The following is a 24,489-nucleotide window of genomic DNA, read 5'->3' as shown; positions in this document are numbered from 1 at the left end:
CTGGGTTTCAGTACTTGTCTACAGATAATGTTTAATAAAATACAAAATACACAAACACGGGCATAAAAGACAAAAGCATAAGATAAACACTTGGAATTATATTTGAGCTGTATGTACTTACCATACTGCTCTTATGTGGTGGTATAGGCTATTAACAGGTGATATTATTAATAAAAAATGTCTATCAATCTAGTGCCTTGATAGTCAAATATAAGTCAAATATTGTGTTGTCTATCTGGGCACATTTTGTCTTTGAGCCAGATGACAGCTGGTGAATTTGGAAGGGGAAATTTGCCGTATTTGTAGGAGAAAAGTATCCATCACAGGAGGAAATACTACTATAAGATCAACCATCCTCTTGTATTTGCCAGTGGACTTGGTAGCAGCACACCTACCTCAGGTAACATTAGGCTTACAACATCAGGCCAGCAGTGACAGCTGGGAGTCTCCGAGGCCTTTGAGAGGAGCAAAGGACCAAAGAGACAACAATCAGTGGCGAGCACTTACTGTCAGCGTCACTAGCTATTTGGTGGAAGAAATGGGGCCATTCCTTACCGTTGAGAAACCAAACGTACTCAAACAATAATCTCTACGAAGTATCCGTCAGTCAAGGATGGCATAATATAGGAGCTGAAAGACATTGATCATTTCTCTGTGACATCTGATATGTGGTCAAGCGTAAACATGAAGACATACTGTACGTGAGCCGGACTGTACACTACCTCAGCACAAACTGGGAACGAAAATCGAAACGAAAGTGCCTGGAGACGCTAGAAACGCAACATGAGTGACGACCAACCTCCTTCCAAGAGTGGTCCCTGGACGAGGGGAAACTGGTCTGTATAACCACAGACAACAGGGCAAATATTGTGGCTCTAGTGTGAAAACTTGCTTTGGTCATACTCTGCATTTAGCCGCCACCAATGCAATGAAGAACACTGGCGCTCGTCAAATTACGGTCTTGTGTTTTTTAATTTGCACAGTCTCAGTAAATCACCTCCCACTGACGCTTTTATGGAATTGCACTCTAGCAGTAATATGCCGTTTAGCACATCTGGCCCTTAATGTTAATACTGCCTCTCTAATGTTAATATTAATCTGAACACCTCTGATTGGTCAATGCATTGTATCAAAAATATGATCTGCCATTTTTTTGTCTATTGAAAGCTGCATTCAAAATCCACTTGGGTCAAAAATCTGAGGAGGGCACGTGTTTAAGCTCTTGGAGGACCACAGCCCTGCAGAGTTTAGTTTCAACACACAAACCATGTAGTGGACTTGATTAGCTGGGTCAGGTGTGTTTAATTAAGGCTGGATCTGAACCATGCAGTTTGACAGCCCTGCTTTAAAGCCACTGTCTGAGGAAGCATCCATTAAGTCAGCTGCCAAAGCTTTAGGACAGTCATCTGAGGTGAATTGAGCTGTTCACAACATTTGGCATATTTACACAGTTGTGAAACACACGGTTTGTTTAAGCAGCAACATGCAAGGTCATTTCTGCACTGTTTTCTTCAGTTAAAGCACTGGGTTGCGTGTTTTCTGACTTGAATAAACAGCAGATGGCGTGCGTGTGAGGAAAGTACGTTAAGACCAGACTGATTTTGTATGTTTGTGTGTGTATGTTTTTTTAATGTTTGGAGTTTCTGAATGTCATGTGGTCTGTGAAAAACTCAGATTTTGTTGAAGACCTAACGCAATGCTCTACCACTGAGCCACAGGAACTTACATTGTGTTAAATATAGTTAGAAGTAAAAATGAGCATACTATGCACAGTGAATGTACTGCAAAAACAATACAAGTGTGTAGTGTGAGCAACATCAGCATCAAACATCACACTATTTTAAAATGCATCACTCATGATGTCCGGCTTGTGTGAAATGATTCTCAAATCTTTCTTTTATTACAAAAGAAAGCTCTTAACTACATAACTACAGCATTTCCTTCACCACAAGTACGTGTTAATGGTTAAAACAGGATTTCGCTTTCATTGTTCGTAATACCAACTTAGATTTTAATCAAATTAAAACTTACCCAGCATGTGATACAAAAACAATCTAACAAAACAAACCTAATTCTTCAATAAATGGCACTGGAGAAGACAATGAGCATAAAGCAAACATCCACAACTGGTTACACGGTGCTAAAGGAAAGAGATGTCTGTGCTTCACATTAAACTAAAGCATTGTAATTTCAAACGCAGCCATGTGAGCTACTTACAGCTTGATAAAGTCAGAAATCAGATTATGTACAATACGGGCCATATACAGTATGGTACATTCAACACTTTCCTCTAGTGTTTACACAATTTCATACTATAACAGCCCATATAAAGAGTCAAACACAGCTCATATTTCACTCCAAAAATAAAAATGACAAAAAGCAAAACCACTAACTTTTCTTCTTTTTTTGCATTGTGAAAATATTTTCATGACAATTAGGTGTATTCCTAATATATAAACATTTTCAAATGGTGATCGTTATTGTTGTGATACTGTAAACATTTATTTTCCTTTAATTAAAAGCTATTTAACAGTACTAACAATATCTAACCACTTTGCAATTTATCATTTATTTTAAAGAAAAACTGCGCAAAAGTGTGGTTTAAAATGTCTCAAGACAAAAAAATATAAATAAAGGAGTAGTTCACCCAAAATCAGATTTGGAGAAATGTGGCAATGCATCACTTGCTCACCAGTGGATGCTCTGCAGTGAATGGGTGCCGTCAAATGAAGCACAGGTTTAAAATGTCTTTATGTTTTGATTCTTACAAACACACAGCTTTTCACTTTTCCTGACGTTAACTGATGGACTGGAGCGCTGTGGATTATTGTGATGTTTTTATCAGCTGTTTGGACTCTCATTCTGACGGCACCCATTCACTGCAGAGCATCCATTGATGAGACACTGATGCAATGCTGCATTTCTCCAAACCTGATGAAGAAACAAACTCCTCTACATCTTGGATGACATGAGCATGAATACATTTTAAGCAAATACTTTTTTTTTTGGTGAACTATTCCTTTAATTCTTCATGCAAAATAATTTTTTCTTTTGGATGGGATGAAATATGACCTGGATAAATAAGTCCTTAAAAGCATTCATGTAATTCACCCAAGAACATAACTCAAAAACGTCTCCCCCTGGACTTAAAACGCATTAATACTGAATAAAACAGTCAAATACTTGTGTTCGGGCTGCTTCAGATATCCCACAATGTTTTTTTTTTTCATTCGTAATCCGGTTTGCTTGGTTCAACATGTGCTCAAATCCCCAAAAAGAAGAGACTACGCCATTCCTGAAACTCCCGGTATTGCCGTGGTCCATTTAAATCGGTTCAACAGTACGAGAAAAAGGCTTTATGGTCCAAACATGCAATCTGGATGAATGAAATCTGTGGAGAAAAACCAAATGAATCGTATACACACGTTGAGATTTACAGCCCTTTGGATATCAAAAGAAATCCAAATTAAACATTAAAAAAAATATACAATTAAGGTGACAAAACAAAAGTACGCTATTAATATATGGGTGCACGATATAAAATAAGTGTTTTTTTAAAAAAAAGAATAATAATGAAAAATGCCATTCTAGTACCTAGTAGCAGATCCAGCACATATTGTAATATTTGGGTAAACTAAAGAAGCCATGAGAGCACAATCCACATCCTTTATTCACCTGTGATTGCGCAGCACCGCTGTTTTCGGTATGTTGTCGTGCAGTGCAAATGCAAGTCAGTGTTTTTCTCTTACAGCATCATAAGAAGTGAAAGCACGTGATGCCTCGAAGCAGAAAGGTCGACTTCTTGACCGCTAGATTCAACTCCAGCCATTGATACGTACAGTATAGTTTGGCACAGCATTACAACATGGAATGACATGCAATCATTTTCCTACATTTTTGCAGTATGGATCGTGTTTAAATCCAAATTATAGCAGCACAGAAATAATTTGACTATTTTAGGGTATCCTATCAATTGCAATTGATCCTTGCCCCCAACTAAGTCTCAGCTTTCAAATTAAGGGATTTAAGAAATTAAAAACCATAAATACCATTTTGTGGCTCTTTAGTTTGTCGTTGAGAGATTGCTGTAGCGCCTCACATCAAGCGGCACATCTTTCATATTTACTAGTTATAGCACAAAATAAACCTGAACGAACATCAGAGGGTCTCTCGTTTCAACCGCAGAAAGACCTCAATACACTTTTTTTCAAGTGTAAGTCTACCGATGTTAATCTACTCGGTCTGGTTTGTTTATTTGTCGGACAAAATTGGCGTTTGATTGGTCAGTTGAAGGATCAATTGAAAAACAAAGGCCATAGAGAAAGTGATGGACTAAAAAAAACTGTATTTTTAAGAAAAATGATCAATTGAAACTGTACATGAAGCCCCTAGTGAATATTAATGGCAGTGCAAGAGTATCCAGCATTAGTTTTAGAGCAATTTCACTCCTGATTTCCTCACCCTCGTGTCTTTCCAAGTCTGATGATGCTTATAAATGGGAACGGGTGCCATTGAGCTCTAAAAATCACCAAAAAATATATATGAAACGGTGGTACTTGGAGCTCGACCGTATCAGTCACCATTTATTTAAATGGAAAGAAGGTTGGACATAAATAACACACAGAAACCGCCAGTGAAACTATACCAAGAGGCTGATTTCCCAACATAAACTCTGGAAAGAATCCATTTTTGACCTCAAAAGAAAAACGGATTACGAATCCGATCAAGAGAGGCATTCCTAAAAGAAAGACAGGTTGAACTGAAGCTCCTTCAGCTGTTTATACAGCGAAGAGGTTTGGATTTACTCAAAGCGAACATAATCGTACATCTTTCGTCAAAAACAGGCGAAGCCCCAGAAGTGATAGTGCAGACACGTCTCTATGAAATCCTGAAGTATAGATGCGCGTGAACAAACGAGTCCGTGTGGAGACGTGATCATCCTTCAGACGTTATCGACGCACGTCCCACGCAGCGAGAAGGCAGTAATAAATATAATGGCAGTCTGATTGCATGGCATGAGTGATCCCTGGATTATCAGTGTGAGTGAGCGGTCACACCGGCCTCGGGCGTCACGGGTCAGTCTCCTTTGGGATTGTCCAGGTTCACCACCCGCAGCTCTGTGAGGGTGGCACTGCTGCTACCCGTGGGCTGCTGGTTTATTAACATCTGAAAACACACAAACAAAACAGTCAGACGAGCCGAATTACAAATGTGCACATTAAGAGAGTGGTCACAACATTAGAAGAATAGTTCGAATGTTTCGAGAAAAATCGAGAACATCGCTGTCGTGAATACAAATGTTACGTACTAAGAAGAATGTCAAAACATTTTAAGAATAAAGATGTAATGTTTTGGAAATAATGGTGTACTTTTACTAGAATAAAGGCGTAATATTCAGAGAACAATCTTGTTACATTACAAAAACAAAGGTGTAACGTTATCGTAATAGTCGTAACATCACTGGAGTAAAAGCCTAATGTTACAAGATTAAAGGCCTCGTGTTACAAGAAAGCAGTGACGTTTAAAGAACAAGGATGTAACATTACAACAATAAAGTCTTTGTTTTTAAAATAGAGAACAGTCTTGTAAAGTTACAAGAACAAAGGCTTAAATGTTATACACATAAAATCATAACGTTATGAAAGTGAAAGTCTAATGTTACAAGATTAAAGGCAATGTTACATGAATAAAGCAGCAACTTTTAGATACAGATGTAACATTAGCAGAATAAAGGTGTTGTTATGAGCCTAAAGACATAGAGAGAAACTAGATTAAGGGGTCAACTCATAGTCTTCGAGAACGAAGTGGTAATGTAAAGAGAACAAAACTGATTGTTACAAGAACGTTAAAACATTTCTAGAATAAAAAGTTGAAATGTTTTGAGAATAACAGCATGGTTAGTAAATAAATGATGGGTAATGAAAGCTTCCTATATTAGTTTTGGGAGTCCCCAGTAACAGGCTGACACACATGCAAGGTCAAAAAAACACTTTAGTTGTTTTATAATAAGCATTTACTTTTACCTTACTTGCTCAGCGACTCGCTCAATGATTAATTTTTCATGTGACACTAATCTTCAGTGATTAGTCTGATTTTACCATTTAATTTCCATTTCATAATAAAAGCAGTGTTTGTGAGCGCAGTGCTGCTTTGTTTACAGCGTTACCAGCGCTCCTAAAGTGGCAAAGGATGAGTTTGCATCGTCATTCAGACCAAAAGACAACAAGTGGACTGGCAGACTCCTTTAGATGATTCAGAGAGACAACAATACAAAACATTTCCAGCGGAAACGGTGTGAGGCGAAGTTCACAGAGAGACTTTAGTGACATTAATTTTATTGCGAGTCGTATTACCGAATGCAGAGGAACGGCTGAAACCGGGATCTGTACGGTCCCAGGAGGTCCCGTGAAAAACATCTGGGGTACTGCACCTAAACACGACCAAAACAAAACAAAGAGCCTCGTAAACAACAGTATTAGAGGTTCTTCATCGGTGCATCTTAGAGCGAGACATGAACACAGACTGTGAGCGTCTGCCGGACCTGAGTCTTGGCCTTGTGTGTGGGACATGTGCATGGTGCCGGGGGCTTGAGGGAAGGTGTTGAGCACAGTCAGACCCCCGTCAGCGAGGGCGGAGGAGGACGTAGCGTACATGACGTGCGCTCCGGGGTACATCATGTGACCGGCCACTGAAGAAGGCACTGAGGACGTGACTATGGTGGCGGTGTGGCTGGCTGTGGGAGAGACAGAGGACACGTCTTACTGAAGTCAGAGCGGTGTCTGAGCGTCACAAGGGTGGTGCTGTCAGTACCGGTGGAGCTGGTGGAGGTCTGGCTGATCTCAGGACTGCTGTCACTGCTCTGAGGACTGGGGTGAACCTGGATGGCCTGTAACTGTTGAGGCATCGCACCACCTGACACACACACAAACCACAGACACATCCTCACTGCACTGCACATGAGCCAACCAATGGACCGAAGGAGAACGCCAGCCATTAAACATTATCTTCATTGACTCAAATAAACCTCAAATCTAAATAAATATTAGCTGGCAAATGCAAACTTGAAAAGAAAAACTTACTAAAACTTAAACTAGATTTAAAACTGAATATATAAAAAGCTTAAAAATTTGCAAAAATGATTTTCTTAGTATTCTTGTCTTGTTTTCTAAATATCTAAACATTCTTGAATCAAGATGCATTTACAAGTTAGACGTCTTGAGATATTAAGAACTGTTCTCTTAAAAGAAATGTCTAAATTGTATTAGTTTTAGCTTAAAGCAAGCAAAAATATCTGTTAATGGGGTAAGAAAAACAATGTTTAATTCAAAGGCTAAACAAGATTTTTCTTACCTCACTGGCAGATAGTTTTGCTCGATTTAAGCAAAAACGAATACAATTGACTTTTTTTCTCCACAAGTCATTTCACTTCACAAAATGAATGCATCTTGATTCAAGAATTTTTAGATATTTAATTTAGAAAATGACATAAATACTTATAAAATAATTTTGTGCAGTGCACATGAAATATCAGATGTAAAACAAACTAAACAAATAGAAGTTGCCTTCCTAACTAGCTGAAATATGTACAAAAATTACTAAAACTGAAATAAACGTAATAAATAAAGGTAACAAGTGCTTAAAACAGTAAATTAAATTATACATCTTGCCCTAACGAACAGTTTAAAATATGGATACAATTAGAAACACTACATTTACTAAAAAATGAAATAATAAAAAAAGCTAAACAGAATTATTTTTAATAATAAAGGGGCTTAAAACATGACCTAATAAGAAAAGGTGAGTTGTTTGTTGTGTTGGAGTAACACAAAGGCCTTGGCATGCACAGAGTTGAGTGTGAAGCACACTGACCTGCGAGCGAGACGGCGGCCGGCAGGCGGAAGAGCGTGGCCTGTGTGTGTGCGGCGGTGGAGCTGCTGCTGCTGCTGCTGGCTTGAGTCTGTGCACACTGAACGGCCAGAGAGTGTGTCTGCAGCTGACTGAGAGGAACAGTGTGTGTGCCAGGAGGAAGAGAAGCGCCTGCGGGACACACAGTCACACCCTCAGCAAGCCAAGCAGAGCACACGCTCGCTCCAGGCCTAGTCACTGCAAGAGCACGCTTCCACCACACCACACTTCACAGCTCAATATTATCTAGTCATCTAGTTTAAAACAAATGGCAGCTAGAAATTCAGTAATATTAGTTTTTGTGTCCATTTGAACAAGCTTTTATACTATTTTAAATAAATGTCAAGTGGTGTAACCATCAGTCACAAATAAATAACAGATGGCAGTATGCACACTGACTTATACATGGTAACTTTTGTTGCAAGACAATTACATTTCCAAAATTTTCTTTTATTTTCCAAATACCATGAGATTTTCTAAAAGTCCCCGTAGTACAAAATGTTGTCCCTTAACACTCTTATTTGATTGTCAAAATGTTTTTTCTTGTGAAAATAACTTGAATGTTACCCTTCACCCTTGCCTCATTTACTATACACAGATCTAACTAATTAAAACGCACACATAAATATCATTATTTTTAGATATTTAAGATAAAATTTTCATTTCAGTTATTGTAGCACATAATGTTTTAGATTATTCAAGATTAAAAGCTTTAAGAAATATAAAAAAATATGTATTATATTTTTATTATAAGCTTGATTAAATATTAAAATTAAATATTAAGATTAAAAGCTTTTAAATTGTAAGCTTTTTAAAAGTTTTGTTAGCACCACAAGACTTCATATTTCTACAATTTAAAAATTGAGATTAAAACCTTTTAAATTGTAAGCTTTTTAAAAGTTTTGTTTGCACCACAAGACTTCATATTTCTAAAATTAAAAATTAAGATTAAAAGCTTTTAAATTGTAAGCTTTTTAAAAGTTTTGTTTGCACCACAAGACTTCATATTTCTAAAATTAAAAATAAAGATTAAAAGCTTTTAAATTGTAAGTTTTTTAAAAGTTTTGTTTGCACCACAAGACTTCATATTTCTAAAATTAAAAATTAAGATTAAAAGCTTTTAAATTGTAAGCTTTTTAAAAGTTTTGTTTGCACCACAAGACTTCATATTTCTACAATTTAAAAATTTAGATTAAAACCTTTTAAATTGTAAGCTTTTTAAAAGTTTTGTTTGCACCACAAGACTTCATATTTCTAAAATTAAAAATTAAGATTAAAAGCTTTTAAATTGTAAGCTTTTTAAAAGTTTTGTTTGCACCACAAGACTTCATATTTCTAAAATTAAAAATTAAGATTAAAAGCTTTTAAATTGTAAGCTTTTTAAAAGTTTTGTTTGCACCACAAGACTTCATATTTCTAAAATTAAAAATAAAGATTAAAAGCTTTTAAACTGTAAGTTTAAGTTTTTTGTTTGCACCACAAGACTTCCTATTTCTACAATTAAAAATTGAGATTAAAACCTTTTAAATTGTAAATTTAAGTTTTTTGTTTGCACCACAAGACTTCCTATTTCTACAATTAAAAATTGAGATTGAAACCTTTTACAGTTTAGGTTTTTTTAAGTTGTTTGCACCACAAGACTTCATATTTCTAAAAATTAAAAATTAAGATTAAAAGCTTTTAAATTGTAAGCTTTTTAAAAGTTTTGTTTGCACCACAAGACTTCATATTTCTAAAATTAAAAATTAAGATTAAAAGCTTTTAAATTGTAAGCTTTTTAAAAGTTTTGTTTGCACCACAAGACTTCATATTTCTAAAATTAAAAATTAAGATTAAAAGCTTTTAAATTGTAAGTTTAAGTTTTTTGTTTGCACCACAAGACTTCCTATTTCTACAATTAAAAATTGAGATTAAAACCTTTTAAATTGTAAGTTTAAGTTTTTTGTTTGCACCACAAGACTTCCTATTTCTACAATTAAAAATTGAGATTGAAACCTTTTACAGTTTAGGTTTTTTTAAGTTGTTTGCACCACAAGACTTCATATTTCTAAAAATTAAAAATGAAGATTAAAAGCTTTTAAATTGTAAGCTTTTTAAAAGTTTTGTTTGCACCACAAGACTTCATATTTCTAAAATTAAAAATTAAGATTAAAAGCTTTTAAATTGTAAGCTTTTTAAAAGTTTTGTTTGCACCACAAGACTTCATATTTCTAAAATTAAAAATTAAGATTAAAAGCTTTTAAATTGTAAGTTTAAGTTTTTTGTTTGCACCACAAGACTTCCCATTTCTACAATTAAAAATTGAGATTAAAACCTTTTAAATTATAAGTTTAGGTTTTTTGTTTGCACCACAAGACTTCCTATTTCTACAATTAAAAATTGAGATTGAAACCTTTTACAGTTTAGGTTTTTTTAAGTTGTTTGCACCACAAGACTTCATATTTCTAAAAATTAAAAATGAAGATTAAAAGCTTTTAAATTGTAAGCTTTTTAAAAGTTTTGTTTGCACCACAAGACTTCATATTTCTAAAATTAAAAATTAAGATTAAAAGCTTTTAAATTGTAAGCTTTTTAAAAGTTTTGTTTGCACCACAAGACTTCATATTTCTAAAATTAAAAATTAAGATTAAAAGCTTTTAAATTGTAAGTTTAAGTTTTTTGTTTGCACCACAAGACTTCCCATTTCTACAATTAAAAATTGAGATTAAAACCTTTTAAATTATAAGTTTAGGTTTTTTGTTTGCACCACAAGACTTCCAATTTCTACAATTAAAAATTGAGATTAAAACCTTTTAAATTGTAAGTTTAAGTTTTTTGTTTGCACCACAAGACTTCCTATTTCTACAATTAAAAATTGAGATTAAAACCTTTTAAATTGTAAGTTTAAGTTTTTTGTTTGCACTACAAGACTTCATATTTCTAAAATTAAAAATTAAGATTAAAACCTTTTAAATTGTAAGTTTTTTTTTGTTTTGTTTGCACCACAAGACTTCATATTTCTAAAATTAAAAATTAAGATTAAAACCTTTTAAATTGTAAGTTTTTTTTGTTTTGTTTGCACCACAAGACTTCATATTTCTAAAATTAAAAATTAAGATTAAAATCCTTTACGTTTTTTTTTTAAGTTTTGTTTCCTCCACAATACGAAATATTTCTCAAAAAAAGAAAAAGGTGTCCAGAATTGACTTTTTATAATTATTTTTTACAAAAAGAGAGCATTATGTCATAAATAAAAATACTCACATATACATATATATATACATACACATACTGAGTTTCTCTAGGAGTCGAGTAATTTTTGCATCACTCTTGATGTGAATAGGCCTTTACACAAATGAATCATTGAAAAGCAGAAGTATGCAGGCATACAAGCAGATAAAAGTCTGTGTGCATTAAAACACAAAGTGATTGCAAGCTGATGCAGTGCTCTGGAGAGTTCAAGAAGCCTCAGTCTGTGAGAGAGACACACATCAGACAGCGAGCGAGTGCCGAGGAGCCTCACCTGGCATGAGTGTGAATCCTCCGGGCAGCTGCATGACCCCCGCCGGAGAGCTCTTGAGCACCGTCCCGTTGGCACTGGAGACGCTCTGCGCCAGCGGCCAGCAGCTGCTGCTGGATGTGTGCATGGAGACGGAGGACGAGGAGGGAGAGGACGAGGCTGACGACTGTGTGGTGGTGCTGTTGGTGCTGGTGCCTCCTCCAGCTAAAGAGACCGCCGTGAACACCGGCTTCATCATCTCCTGCAACAGCACACAGCTTACACTGGTCAACATCACAGCTTATTAGTTAGCATCAGATCACAATCAACAATGCTTCTAATATATATTAGTATTAATAATAATAAAAAATTGTTTATGATTTTCATATATGCTAAAACCGGCAATTCTTGGAAAAAACTTCATATTAACTTATTTTGTATTATTTTTATTTAGTATTATTAAAATTAAAAATGAACAAATAAAAAACAAAAAATTGAAAATCATATACATTTTTTAAAATATTTTTAAACATTTAAAATAATAAACAGTATTAGAAATGAAAAATACAAACAGTTAAATTATATCTCAATATATTATTGTTTTTATTTTTCATCTTATTTTATTTTTTTTATATTTATTTTTAGTTTTTTTTATTGTTTTGTATTTTTATTTACTATTATATAAATGTTATATAATAAAAATGATCAAATAACAATAAATGCATCATTAAAAATCATATCTTAAAATATTATCATCAGAATAAAATTAGTCAATATTAAGATACTATGGTTTATCTACTTACTGTTTTCATTATTTATTTATTTATTTATTCTTAATGACGGAAATCAATGAAAAGCAGTCAACTAAAGTGCAAATTAAGGAGTGCTGAACAGATATGGATTTACATACATATACACATATACACATATACACATATATATATATATATATATATATATACACACACAAATAAATGGTGCATTATCTAATTTTAGCATAAGTAATGTATTTATTTGAAACCAAATGGAGACAAACCAACAGATACGATTATTAATAATAAATGAAGATCAAAATATGAACAGAAACAGCTGAAACTTTCCAAAAGATCGTCTTAAGTGTTAGGATGAGTAAATGGCACATTTTATTTTTGGAGCAACTGTCCCTTTAAGATGACACATCTTCAGGGGAACTTTCAAGACAAAACAAAACAAAAGAGCATGTATGGTAGCATTTCTTCCAGAGTTTTCCTGTGACTGACTGAGGCAGAGCCAGTAACAACAACTGTGTGATGAAGGTCCCGAGAACGACAGCTGTCTTCACAGGACAACAGGTGTCCACACCGTTGAGAGAGAGAGAGAGAGAGAGACGCTATTTCAGTCGCTCTCCTCCGAATCTACCACACAGGGACGACACCCAGGGACCTCTGCCTCTGAGGGAGGAACAGCACAAAGACTCATGACCCATCACTGAGCTTGCTTGAGAGACCAGAGCCAATCAGAGGAATCCTACAAGTACATTACACCAGTAAATACACCACTGTCCTCTCAAAAGAGTGCATTTGGTACTTTATTATGACTCTGAAAGAAGTCTCTTCTGCTCAGCATTTATGTGATCAAATAAAACACTAAAAACTATTTTGAGAAATATTATTACAATGTAAAAAGTGTTTTCTATGTGAATATATAGTGAAATATAATTTATTTCTGTTGATCAAAGCTGTATTTTCAGCATCGTTCCTCCAGTCTTCAGAAATCATTATAATATCAATATTTGAAACAGCTGCGTCGCTTAATGTTTTAGCAGAAAATGTTTGATTAATAAAAAAGAACAACAGCATTTATTTAAAACAAATATTTTCGAACATTATAAGTCTTTACTGTTGCTTTTAATTTTGTACAATTTAATGATCAATTTATTAAAAATAAATAATAATACACAAACTGTACTGTAACAAGTAGTGTTGTCAAACGATAATTAATGATTGATGTTTTTTTACATAATACATGTGTGTGTACTGTGTATATTTATTATGTCTACAGTCAATAAATACACACACACACACACACACACACACACACACGCATATATTTAAGGAAAATGTTATGTTTATACATTAAATATATTTATCTGTCATCTAAATATGCACATGTAAATATTTTCTAAAATATATACTGAATGTGTGTATTTATTTATAAATGCATAAATATACACAGTACACACACACACACATTATGTAAACAAAAATCTTTTTGGATGCGATTAATGGCTAATTATCGTTTGACTGCACTAATAACAAGACTTTTGGGTAACAAGTTGTTAAACTATAATATTAAAAATGTAATAACTGAATTTTATTTCTATCTATTAAAGCAAACACGATAAATAAACAGGTCAGAATACAAGACTTCATTTGAGTCCAAATATAAAAAGGGATAGTTGATGTTTTCTTTTCCTCATCCTCATGTTGTTCCAAACCTGTATGATTTTCTGTCTTCTTTAGAAAAAAATGGACAAAAGATGATGTTTTGAAGAACGTTGCTAACCAAGTAGTTGATGGTAGCCATTGACTTCCCTAGAACTTTTGGTCCATTCTATGAAAGTCAATAGCTAGCGCCAACTTTTTGGTTACCAACTTTTATCCAAATATCTTCAGATGTTATTTTTCACTGCAGAAACGATCCACATTTCACCACAATCGTATTCGGAGTATATTTGATTGTTTCAGTTGATGGAAGAGCTTGGCACAGAACACATGCATTATTCAAAAGAAGTCGCCCTTCAAACTCAATTGGTGCTGTTGAAAAAGACTTGGAGGTATTAACAACACATGCTCCATTTCAGTACCAAATCACAGGGACTTTTGACATATTTAGCATCTGTAACCGAAAACCAATCCATGTCATAAAGCCCTTGAGCATTTGTGAGCCATCACACTTGGAAGGAGGAATCCCATTCCCGTGATGATCTTTCAAAACATGCCCTATATGATGAGCTTTTCATCAGCTCAATAAGATGAGGAGCTGCTTTTTTAAGCTATTTCTTAAACAGAGATTCAGGTTTCTAATCTGTGCATGCTCACTCACTGCTTGCCCTGAAGCAGTAGGGAAAAGTGTGTGTGTAGGGGGGGGGGGTATGTCATCCAAATCTGAAAACAGCTGCAGCTTATACGGAATGTGATCAGCCATGAGCCAAGAAAGTGTACTGGGAAAACCAGACTATATAAGGACATGCAGACAGCATCTAATCCTTATCAATGAGGGCTGGACACTGTGAATAATACCAAACCAGACGTGATTGGGGGGATGTTAGCGCTCTTACATGTGGGCAAAACTGGTGTGACGAACAGGGGATCTGTGTGAAAGACACGCATGATTTCTCTGGTGTTAAAACACGCAACTATATTCTGGAAAACAGTGACCTGTAAAGGTCAAGAAACTCAAGAATGGGAGTAAATTTCCACCCAAATGAACCATAAAGGATTATTCCTATTTAGATGTGAAATATTTGGCACAGTCTACTAATTTATAAACAAACTACCGTATTTTCCGGACTATAAGTCGCACTTTTTTTCATAGTTTGGCTGGTCCTGCGACTTATAGTCAGGTGCGACTTATTTATCAAAATTAATTAGACATGAACCGAGAGAAATGAACCAAGAGAAAACATTTCGTCTACAGCCGCTAGGGGGCGCTCTATGCTGCTCATTGCTCCTGTAATCTATACTGAGCAGCATACAGCGCCCTCTCGCGGCTGGAGACCGTAATGTTTTCTCTTGGTTCATGGTTCTAAATAAATGCAACTTATAGTCCAGTGCGACTTTATGTTTTTTTCCTCATCATGACGTATTTTTGGACTGATTCGACTTATAGTCCGAAAATACGATAGTTTAATGAAAATAATCTAGCCAAACCAATTATATTAAGGATGTCAAGTAGTGGGTTTACCTAAATTGCGTTTTATTTTTTGAACAATACGTTTTAGTGGTGCTTTCATTTTGGATTAGAGCCATTTGTTGTGCCATGTGTCCTGAAAGATTTTCTTTTATAATACATCCATTATTCTATCCAAATATCCAACTGGTTTCTACTTTATCTACCAAGTTTTCTGTAAACTTTCAGAAAAATGTTTTAAAACCCACTGTGCTCCAACCAACTACTGTTAACACAAGACTGTGTCCCTAATAAAAAGAGTTTGGTTCACATTATTTTCTTTGTCGTGTATCAATAAAATTAACAATTAACTTTCCAACATTTCTACCAACTTAGTTAAACTTTAGAAACAAAAATCGAGACCCGTTGTGATCCATCCAGGTACTGTGAACACAATGCCATTTTTTGCATGACATGTCTGAATATTTTTAAGATGATGTCTCAAATTAACAAGTTATAATGTTTGTTTGACCAAATTTCTATCAATCATGTCTTGTTTCAAAACGTATTAAAATCCGTTGTGCTCAAGAAAATTATTGTGGACACCCCAAAAGAAAAACATCGAGTCCACGCAATGTTGTGCCAAACATACTGAATGTTTTTAACATCAAAAAAGTTTCAAAATGTTTTCAACCAAAATTCCTACCAACTTTGAAAATACGTTGTGCTCTAGCCACCTACTGTGAACACAAATTATTGATTGTGCCGCTTGTCCAGAACGATTTTTATAGATGATGATGACAAATTATCATATTAACAATTTAGTTTCAACTTTTTTACGAACATCGTTAAACTTTAAAAAACTCAATTTGAGATCAGTTGTGCTCTGACGCGATGTGTTCTGAACAGTTTTTAAGATGATCTATCAGAATACCACGTTTCAATGTTTTTCTACCTAAATTTCTACAAACTACCAAAAAATCTTGAAACCTGTTGTACTCCAGCCAATTATTGCAAAACCCCCAAAAGAAAAACATCTAGCCAATGCATCATTTTTTTTTTTGATTGCATCTCTTTAGCAAGTCTCAACATTTTTTGACCACATTTTCTACCAACTTTCAAAACAACTTAAAGCACATTGTTTTCCAGCCAGCTATTGGGAACACAAGACTGTGTTTTAAGTGAGTGGACCTATTGAAAAGCATTTGATTCTCACTATTTCTTGTGCTGTTTGTCCAGAGCATCATTTAAGACGATGCATCCAATGTTTCCACTACCAAATTATTTAATTTGATTTATTTTACTTTAAAATCATGTCTTGAGACCCAATGTGCTTTTAATCTAGCTATTGTGAACAAGAATGTGTCCTAAGTGAACAAACCCCTAAAGAAGAGCTTCTGATTCACACAATTTGTTGCACCATAGGCCTACATCTTGAAAGTGGGTTTTTAGGCCTATATCAAGTTAACAAGTTTCAATCTTTTTCCACCACGTTACTCAAAATGAGAAAACGACTTGAGAACTGTTGTCTGCCATTTAACAGTTGTGAACAAAAGAATGGATCCTAAATGAACATCTCTAAAGAAAAGCATCTGGTCCATTCAATTTGGTACTCCATGCATCCTGAAAGTTTTTTAAAAAATGTAATCAAATAAGTACTTTTTCTGCCAACTTTCGATACATGTTCCGAGACCTGTTGTACTTCAGTTTTACTATCATAAACACAAGAATGCATCTAGTCTGTCATCATGTCTTGTAAACAACAATACACTCATTTATGACCATAGCATCCAGTACTTGACTGAAAGTGTGTACCTTTGGCTCTGTGAGCCCGTCAGCCTCGGAGACCTGGTACGTGAGGTCGGTCTCCTCGAATCCCGTGGCACTCATCCGCTGGTCTGTGGAAGGGTCCGTGCGCGGTGGAGAGTCAGGGGAATTCAGGCAGGTCTGGATCAGGGCCTTACCCGTTTCACTGGTGATCATGGGCTGAAGTTTTCGAGTGGCAAACGTGTAGACGTGGCCCGTCTCACTGGCAACCAGGAGCAAAACTTGCGTCCCTGTTAAGGTGGATAATTCGTAAGCCTGGAATAATTGAGAAGAAAAGCCAGATAACAATGAGTCCTATTAGAGTGACATTTCCATGAGCAGCAGACAGATTGATTGGACAACAGTGACAAATGTTGTGTGGTTGAATAATGTGTGGAGATTAATCAACTAATTGCAACTACTGAGCCACAGATACCAGAAGAAGCCCGTCACGTGTTCCTGAAGGTCACCTGTGGCCCTCTGCAGGTTGTCATTACACCCTCCATGCCCGACTTCTGCATCTAGGCCGGTTCTCAAGATATACAAAAGTATTAATAATGTCTAGCGCTGCAGTAACCTGATCGGGCATCAGGACTATTTCTGCTGAGACGGGAACGAATGACAATTGAGTGAGCAATGACAAATGAGTCAGAGCAGATGTGGAAACTACCTACTGTCAGAAGTGTCAGACCTCAGCTGCTCCAGAGCTGAAAAGAGCTCATGAGAGGCGGGACGTTTCTGGTTCCTTTATGTGGAGTCAGTGAGGGTGTATGTTGTTAAGGTCTTTGAAGTTGAAATATGTCTTATGGCACTCGTAAAGTTCTAATAGTATTAGTGTTGGGAGACAATGAGTATCAGTATAGCAGTAATACCATTCAAGTAAATTTATATGGTGCAAGTAAAGCCACAGTACTAGTATGTAACCGTGAAGCAAGGTTCTGTGATCAGCAGTAAATCTCCATCCGAAGGCCAGAGGGCGCTCTCCGAAAGGTGCGTAGATGCGCTCACTTCATAAAAGCACTGAGACGTGGCGACATCAAAAGGAGGAAACACACCAAACTAACACAACACTTTAAAGACAGACACCCAGATCAAATTAAAGTGTTCAAGCAGGTACGTTTCACTGTGTTTGTTTACCATATACTGATTTATTTGTGGCGTCCCGTCACAATATCAAAACTGACCGCCAAAAATAGGTTTTCCAAAAGGGTTTGACTTCGTTGAATAAACATGAGCTCTGCAAGTGTGTAAGTCAAAACACAGTTTTTATATCACTGTATTTCTAATAATTAAGAAATAATTTTAACTTAGTTGTTATTCTTGGCTTTAATATTTAAAATAGCTTTAAAATTAAATATGTACACAGTTTGGATTAAATGAAAGTATAGTATTTTCTTTTTAATAGGATGATTTTGTGTTTTGCTTTGGTGCCAAAATTGGTACTGAGAACTGTGGATTTTCACTGGTATTGGTACCGAATACTGAAATTTTGGTATCGTTACAACACTAAATGTGACTAATAAACACACGACTATAACAATGGTCTTGTCTTATTATAATAATAAAAAGAAAATCTAAATACCTGTAGTAGCACAGCAGCTGTGTACCTGTTTACATTTAATTAAGGTTGACCAGAGTGGGCTGTAATATAGTTTATAATATAAAATAGTTGAGTTTGCCAGGTGCAAACTAAATTTACGACGGGTTTTCATGAAAGTGTTGGTCAGTTTGCCTGCTTGACAATCCCATTTTGCACTGCAACAATAAAATGTAAAACATAAACAAACTGAAATGTTTATTTTTCCTTAAAACAGATGTTGCCAAAGTTTTAGTTTGGGGACATAATTTGAAGTTGGAAAAATTGAATAAATTACAATATATGGCAATATATTTAAAATTGCAATAATATTGTATCGTAACAAAAGTATTGTGATAATATCGTATTGTGGGGCCTCTGTTGATTCCCACCACCGCTGAGCAATGGTACTTGTAACACTATAGTTGAATACCAGTGTTGGTGTAGTAATACTATCAACGTAATTGTGTGGTTAAGTTCTAGTACTAGTACAGTACTAGTGTATAGTGGTAAGTTACAACTAAAACATTTAAGATAATTAACATTTATAAAATTGGAAATCCTGAGCATTTGTATGATGTATTATGTTTTTATGCGTTTTGAAATTGTGCGTCAAGAATGGATGTCATTATCATTTCACTGCAAGAGAAATTTACCTGTGGGTATAAATAAAATAACGTAACACTAGTATTAGTATAGTACGTTTAATGGCACTACAATTGGTAAAGTATAATTGATTTGGAGCTAGTAGGAGTACAATAATGTTATAGTGGCACTATAATTGGTAAAGTCCTAGCATTAGTAAGTTAAATTTAATTGATACAGAACTAATAACGGTGCAATAAGTTGATAATCACCAACACTGCTATAGAAGTAGTGTTAGTGGTTATTAAGACCTTTCGCACTGCTTTAGTTTCAGAACTAAATGTACAGTACTAAAGTACTGGGACAATTTTGCGTGAACTATTTCCCAGTACCAATTAAAGGGTAGCATTCTTACTGAACCGTGTGTAGTAGGAGGTAGCGTAAACTGGTCGACAGCGATGTCATTTGTGGTCAGCATTCAACAACGCTAACAAATAAGAATAACGTTAACAACAGGAGGATGGAGGACGCTGTGAATGGAGCTGTGTTTTTGTTGCATCTCGCGGGTTTCACAATAATGGACATGGAATGACGACGCACAAGTAAATCGATTGAAAGAACAGAAAGGAGGATTAAGAATTTCCAACCACAACTGGCAGCACTACTTTTGCTACAAGTGCCTGCACTTCAGCGTCTGTATATTTATCGCTGTTCATCATACTTGCGAAATAAGTTGACGCACTGTTTATAGCATGTTGCACGATGTATTAAATCATGGCGGTTTAGGGTGTTTTCGAACACGTATGGCCAATCAATGTATACTTGCGTAACGAATAGTACCAGTTGTGCTGGTTAGACCCTGCTATGGAGGAGCTAATTTGGTTCTCGAAAAAAAGGCAGTCCGGTACTAAAATCACACCCAGGTCCTGCGGTGCGAAAAACGCCCAAAAGTGGGTAGTTCCACATTTACTTCAGGTTCTATGAAAAGGTTCCTGCTGTGTGAAAAACGCCCAAAAGTTGGTAGTTCCACAATTACTTCTGGTACTATGAAAAGGTTCCTGTTGTGCGAAAGGCCCTATTAACACTAGTATCAGTAAAATGGTACAAAGTAATATGCTACTAAACAATAAAATGTAAATGAAAAACACTAATGGGGGTACAGTACTTATTGTTTAGCTGTAGAAGTGGTGCAATATTTATTATGCAGTTTGTATTACATAACAATATTAGAATTAGTACAATAATGCGCGTGATACTAGTATTTCTACAGTATTAGAATCATAAGCAATATAAAACTAGTGACTAGAGATCTAGTATTTTGACAAGACGAATAAAAATAGCTAATAGGCCATTTTTGTCCAACCAACATTTTTATTTTTTCCTCTCTGCAACACTTTTTCCCTACTGTGTTGTCAATGTTAAACGAATCATATCCTGTCAATGCAAATAAAAATATTTGTATAACATTTTGTACACAGTAGACACTTTTTCCTACCGTGTTGCATAAAATATTAAATGAATTATGTGTCTTTTAAGATAATTCATATAAATTAAAGGCAAAGTCAATAAATTAAATAAAATGCAATCAAATCAAATTGACAAGACAAATAAAATATCATAACATTTTGTGCAGACTACAATTTAATTTGTCAGCCTCTCTCTCTTTCTTTCAGTAGCGGAAATTTAAATGGGATTCCGGAAACGACATAATAATAGATAATAGAAAATAGTATTAAAATCAGAATAGATATAGCTGTATTGCTACAGTATTAAATTCAGTACAATAATATATTATTGGTGATATTAATATTTCCACAGTATTAGAATCATAGTAGCAACATGAAACTAGTGTCACTTGTATTTCATAACTATTTGAATCAGAATAGATATAAAACTAGTGAAACCAGTATTTCTTTAGTATTACAATCAGAAACAATGTAAACTAGTGACACTAGTATTTATACAGTTTCAATAATAGTATAACAACAGCATTAGAATCAGTACAATAACAATAATAGTGACACCAGTATTTCTACAACATTAGAATCATAAAAGATTTAAGACTACTGACACTAGTATTTCTACAGTATTAAAATCAGAAACAATATGAAACTAGTGACACTAGTATTTCTACATTATTAGAATCAGCAATATGAAACTATTGTCATTAACAATATAAACTAGTGACACTAGTATTTCTACAGTATTAAACTCAGAAACAATATAAACTATTTCTACAGTATTAAAATCAGAGTAGATATAAGACTAGTGACACTAGTATTTTTACAGTAGTAATATGAGTATAGCAACAGCATTAGGATCAGTACAATAACAATAATAGTGACACTAGTATTTCTACAGAATAAAAATCAGTATAATCATCTAAAACTGGTTGTACTAGTGTTTCTACAGTATGAGGATCATCTTAATCATTTAAAACACACAGCTCTAGTAGTAGTGACCGGACAGCACTAGCAGTAGTATACTAACATCAGTGGTACTAGTACTACAGGATTAGAATAATCAAGGTGATTTAATCCTAGTGACACTAGTATAGCTCTGGTAGTAACTGCAGCGCTAGTATTCGAGTAGTAATGATGTTAGTTAACTCTTGACTAGCAGTAGGACACACACACACACACACACACACACACACACACACACACACACACACACACACGTGCTGGCTGAACGTAACGTTACCTTCTTCATGATGCCAGTCTTTCTCTTGCTGAAGGTCGTGTATCTTCTCAGCTTGTTGTCTATAAACTCCATCTTAATCTTCACCCGTCCTCGTGTTTTCTTGCCCGGTTTCGCCCCAGCCACCCCGGAGGAAACCCCTCCGTATCCCGCAGACAGTCCCGCGTGAGATCCCGAGGACACACCGACCTCCATCTCGCTCCTCTCCCGCTTCACCCCTCTCCTGTCCAGCGCGGGGCTCTCCTCGTCGTCCCCGGAGTCCGAGTCTCCGTCGGAGCCGCTCAGCACAGCCTCCACCGACGGCCTGTCGTCGTATCTGCCCCCGTCGGGCAGGTTCACCGGCCCCAGAGCCCCAGACGTGCTGCCCACCTGTAGAGGGGTCAACCCCGCGCCGTTACCGGGGCGCACAGCCCCTCTGGCCGTCCCGTTTCCCCCTAACATCGCCGGCGGTGCGTTAGTGCAGAGGTGCGAGCAGATCCCAGATCAAACCCAACTCACCTTACCTATGCTAGGCTAAATAACATTAGCTCAACTCAGCATACAAAACGAGTCTGGAGTTTGAGGACGGATATATCGGTCTCTTTGAAAGCCACGATTTAGACAGCTCGTGATTTCTAAAAACAAGCCTCCAAAACTAGTCCTTTACGACCATCGTACAAAGTTTACAGCGCAGAGTTTCCGCCTACAGGCCATCAATCAAACCTAAACTTACGCCGCGCTTGCCACATTTGGAAACAACGAATCACGACCCTACCCCAATGTGCCTCCGCCAACAGAACTAGTTACCTGCAGGAACGTCGTTATCGCGTAAAATTATTCCCTTTTAACACATAAACGACTATATTTCGGTCGTATATAACGTTTGATGTTTTCTGAAACAATATAATTGCTAATAGCGCGCTTATTTATGTTTTTTTCTCACGAGGTCGTTCGCCTAAGGATCTACTTTCCTCCAAATAAAGCGAGGCGATGTTTCCTTATATGGCGATGGCTGTCCATGTATGGTGAGTCACAGCGCTGCGCTGCGATTGGTTACGCAAACCTCTCCGACTCTGTGATTGGTTCTAATCTAATTTGGCCGACAAAAATGGTTTACGTCATGCACCGCGACCTAGTAGCAAAAATATTCTGGACCTTAGACCGTCACAGTAGCATTAACGACTTACAGTACAGACAAAAAAGTTTGGAAACATTACTATTTTAAATGTTTTTGAAAGAAGTTTCTTCTGCTCATCAAGCCTGCATTTATATGATCAAAAACACAGGAAAAACATTAATATTGTGAAATATTATTACAACTTAAAATAATAGTTTTCTATTTGAATATACTTAAAGAAATAATTTATTCCTGTGATGCAAAGCTGAATTTTCAGCATCATTACTCCAGTCTTCAGTGTCACATGTTACATCCAGTCTATCACATGATCATTTAGAAATCATTCTAATATTCTGATTTATTATGAGTATATATATTTATGTATTTATATTTAGTATATATATATATATATATATATATATATATATATATATATATATATATATATATATATATATATATATATATATTTGATCAATAAAAGGTTAAAAAGAACTGCATTTATTCAAAATAAAAATAAATTTTTTTAATAATATATATTCTAATAATATATTTTCTTTACTATCACTTTTTATCAATTTGCTGAATAAAAGTATTGATTTAATTTAAAAAGAAGAAAGAAAAAAAATTACTGACCAGTATATTGTTATTACTAAATATTTATTTTTTAAAAACATAGCTTCTTTTTTTTTTTTTACTTTTCATTAATCAAAGCATCCTAAAAAAGTATCACATGTTCTGAAAAACTATTAAGCAGCAGAACTGTTTCCAACTTTGATAATGAATCATCATATTAGAATGATTTCTAATATAAAGGATCATATGATAATGATCCTAAAAATTCAGCTTTGCATCACAGAAATAAATTATCATTTAAAGTATAATAAATGTAAAAACAATTATTTTAATATATCACAATTTGACACTTTTTCCTGTATTTTTGATCAAATAAATTCAGGATTGATGAGCAGAAGAAACTTCTTTCAAAAACATTAAAAAGGGTAATGTTTCCAAACTTTTGGTCTGTACTGTAAATACACCATCTCTGACGAGGGATGTTTGAAAAGGTAAACCACATTCTCTTAACGAACTTATAAAAGAAAAAGTGTGTTGTTGGACTGAGTGCTGAGTCTAATTTGAGTCCAAACGGAGGTGGATTTCATCTCTGTGACATTATGCGATGCTCTGAGTCACCAGCAGATGAGGCTCTTACATTGAGCAAACTAAGTTAAACTGAACTCTCATTTGCTTACAAACACTTTCAGCCTTCATTTGCAGTCAGCTTTATGCTGTGCTATTGCTTTTATGACAGATAGCCGATTGCAACAAACACTTTAAATGAACAACTATTAATTATTATTATTATTATTATCAATTATATTATTTTGAAGGGTTTGCATTGGGCCCAGAGAATGCAGATATTTTACACCAATAGTAGTAATGTAGTAGTATGTATTTGGCTTCTTAAAAATC

The 24,489-nt window shown here is 35.3% G+C and overlaps 1 protein-coding gene across 2 annotated transcripts; it reads right to left on the bottom strand.

Annotated features, from left to right (window-relative positions):
• Positions 1–3,560: 3,560 nt before the first annotated feature.
• On the bottom strand, positions 3,561–22,849 carry LOC113039752 (serum response factor-like). 2 transcript variants are annotated; one of them, XM_026197810.1, is made up of 8 exons: positions 21,924–22,849; positions 17,069–17,335; positions 11,408–11,645; positions 7,870–8,037; positions 6,811–6,912; positions 6,542–6,733; positions 6,354–6,430; positions 3,561–5,166 (listed from the first exon to the last, which is right to left on the bottom strand). In XM_026197810.1, exons 1-8 carry the CDS (start codon positions 22,359–22,361, stop codon positions 5,077–5,079), a joined length of 1,572 nt encoding a protein of 523 aa, XP_026053595.1. In that variant the 5' UTR covers positions 22,362–22,849; the 3' UTR covers positions 3,561–5,076. The 2 variants fall into 2 exon arrangements, with proteins under 2 accessions (XP_026053595.1, XP_026053596.1); XM_026197811.1 differs by lacking the exon at positions 7,870–8,037 and having other exon boundaries at positions 21,924–22,847.
• Positions 22,850–24,489: the final 1,640 nt, after the last annotated feature.

Source organism: Carassius auratus, chromosome 22 (genome assembly GCF_003368295.1).
Source record: "Carassius auratus strain Wakin chromosome 22, ASM336829v1, whole genome shotgun sequence".
Taxonomy (NCBI): domain Eukaryota; kingdom Metazoa; phylum Chordata; class Actinopteri; order Cypriniformes; family Cyprinidae; genus Carassius; species Carassius auratus.
This window is presented reverse-complemented; position numbering and strand designations above follow the sequence as displayed.

Excerpts from the sequence above, each read along its gene's own strand:
- LOC113039752 (XM_026197810.1), bottom strand. The coding sequence starts at position 22,361 with ATGTTAGGGGGAAACGGGACGGCCAGAGGGGCTGTGCGCCCCGGTAAC. Across the intron at positions 6,913-7,869 it reads GGCCGCCGTCTCGCTCGCAG|GTGGTGCGATGCCTCAACAG; the intron begins GTCAGTGTGCTT and ends TGTGTGTGTCAG. Across the intron at positions 6,431-6,541 it reads CACACAAGGCCAAGACTCAG|GTGCAGTACCCCAGATGTTT; the intron begins GTCCGGCAGACG and ends GGTCGTGTTTAG.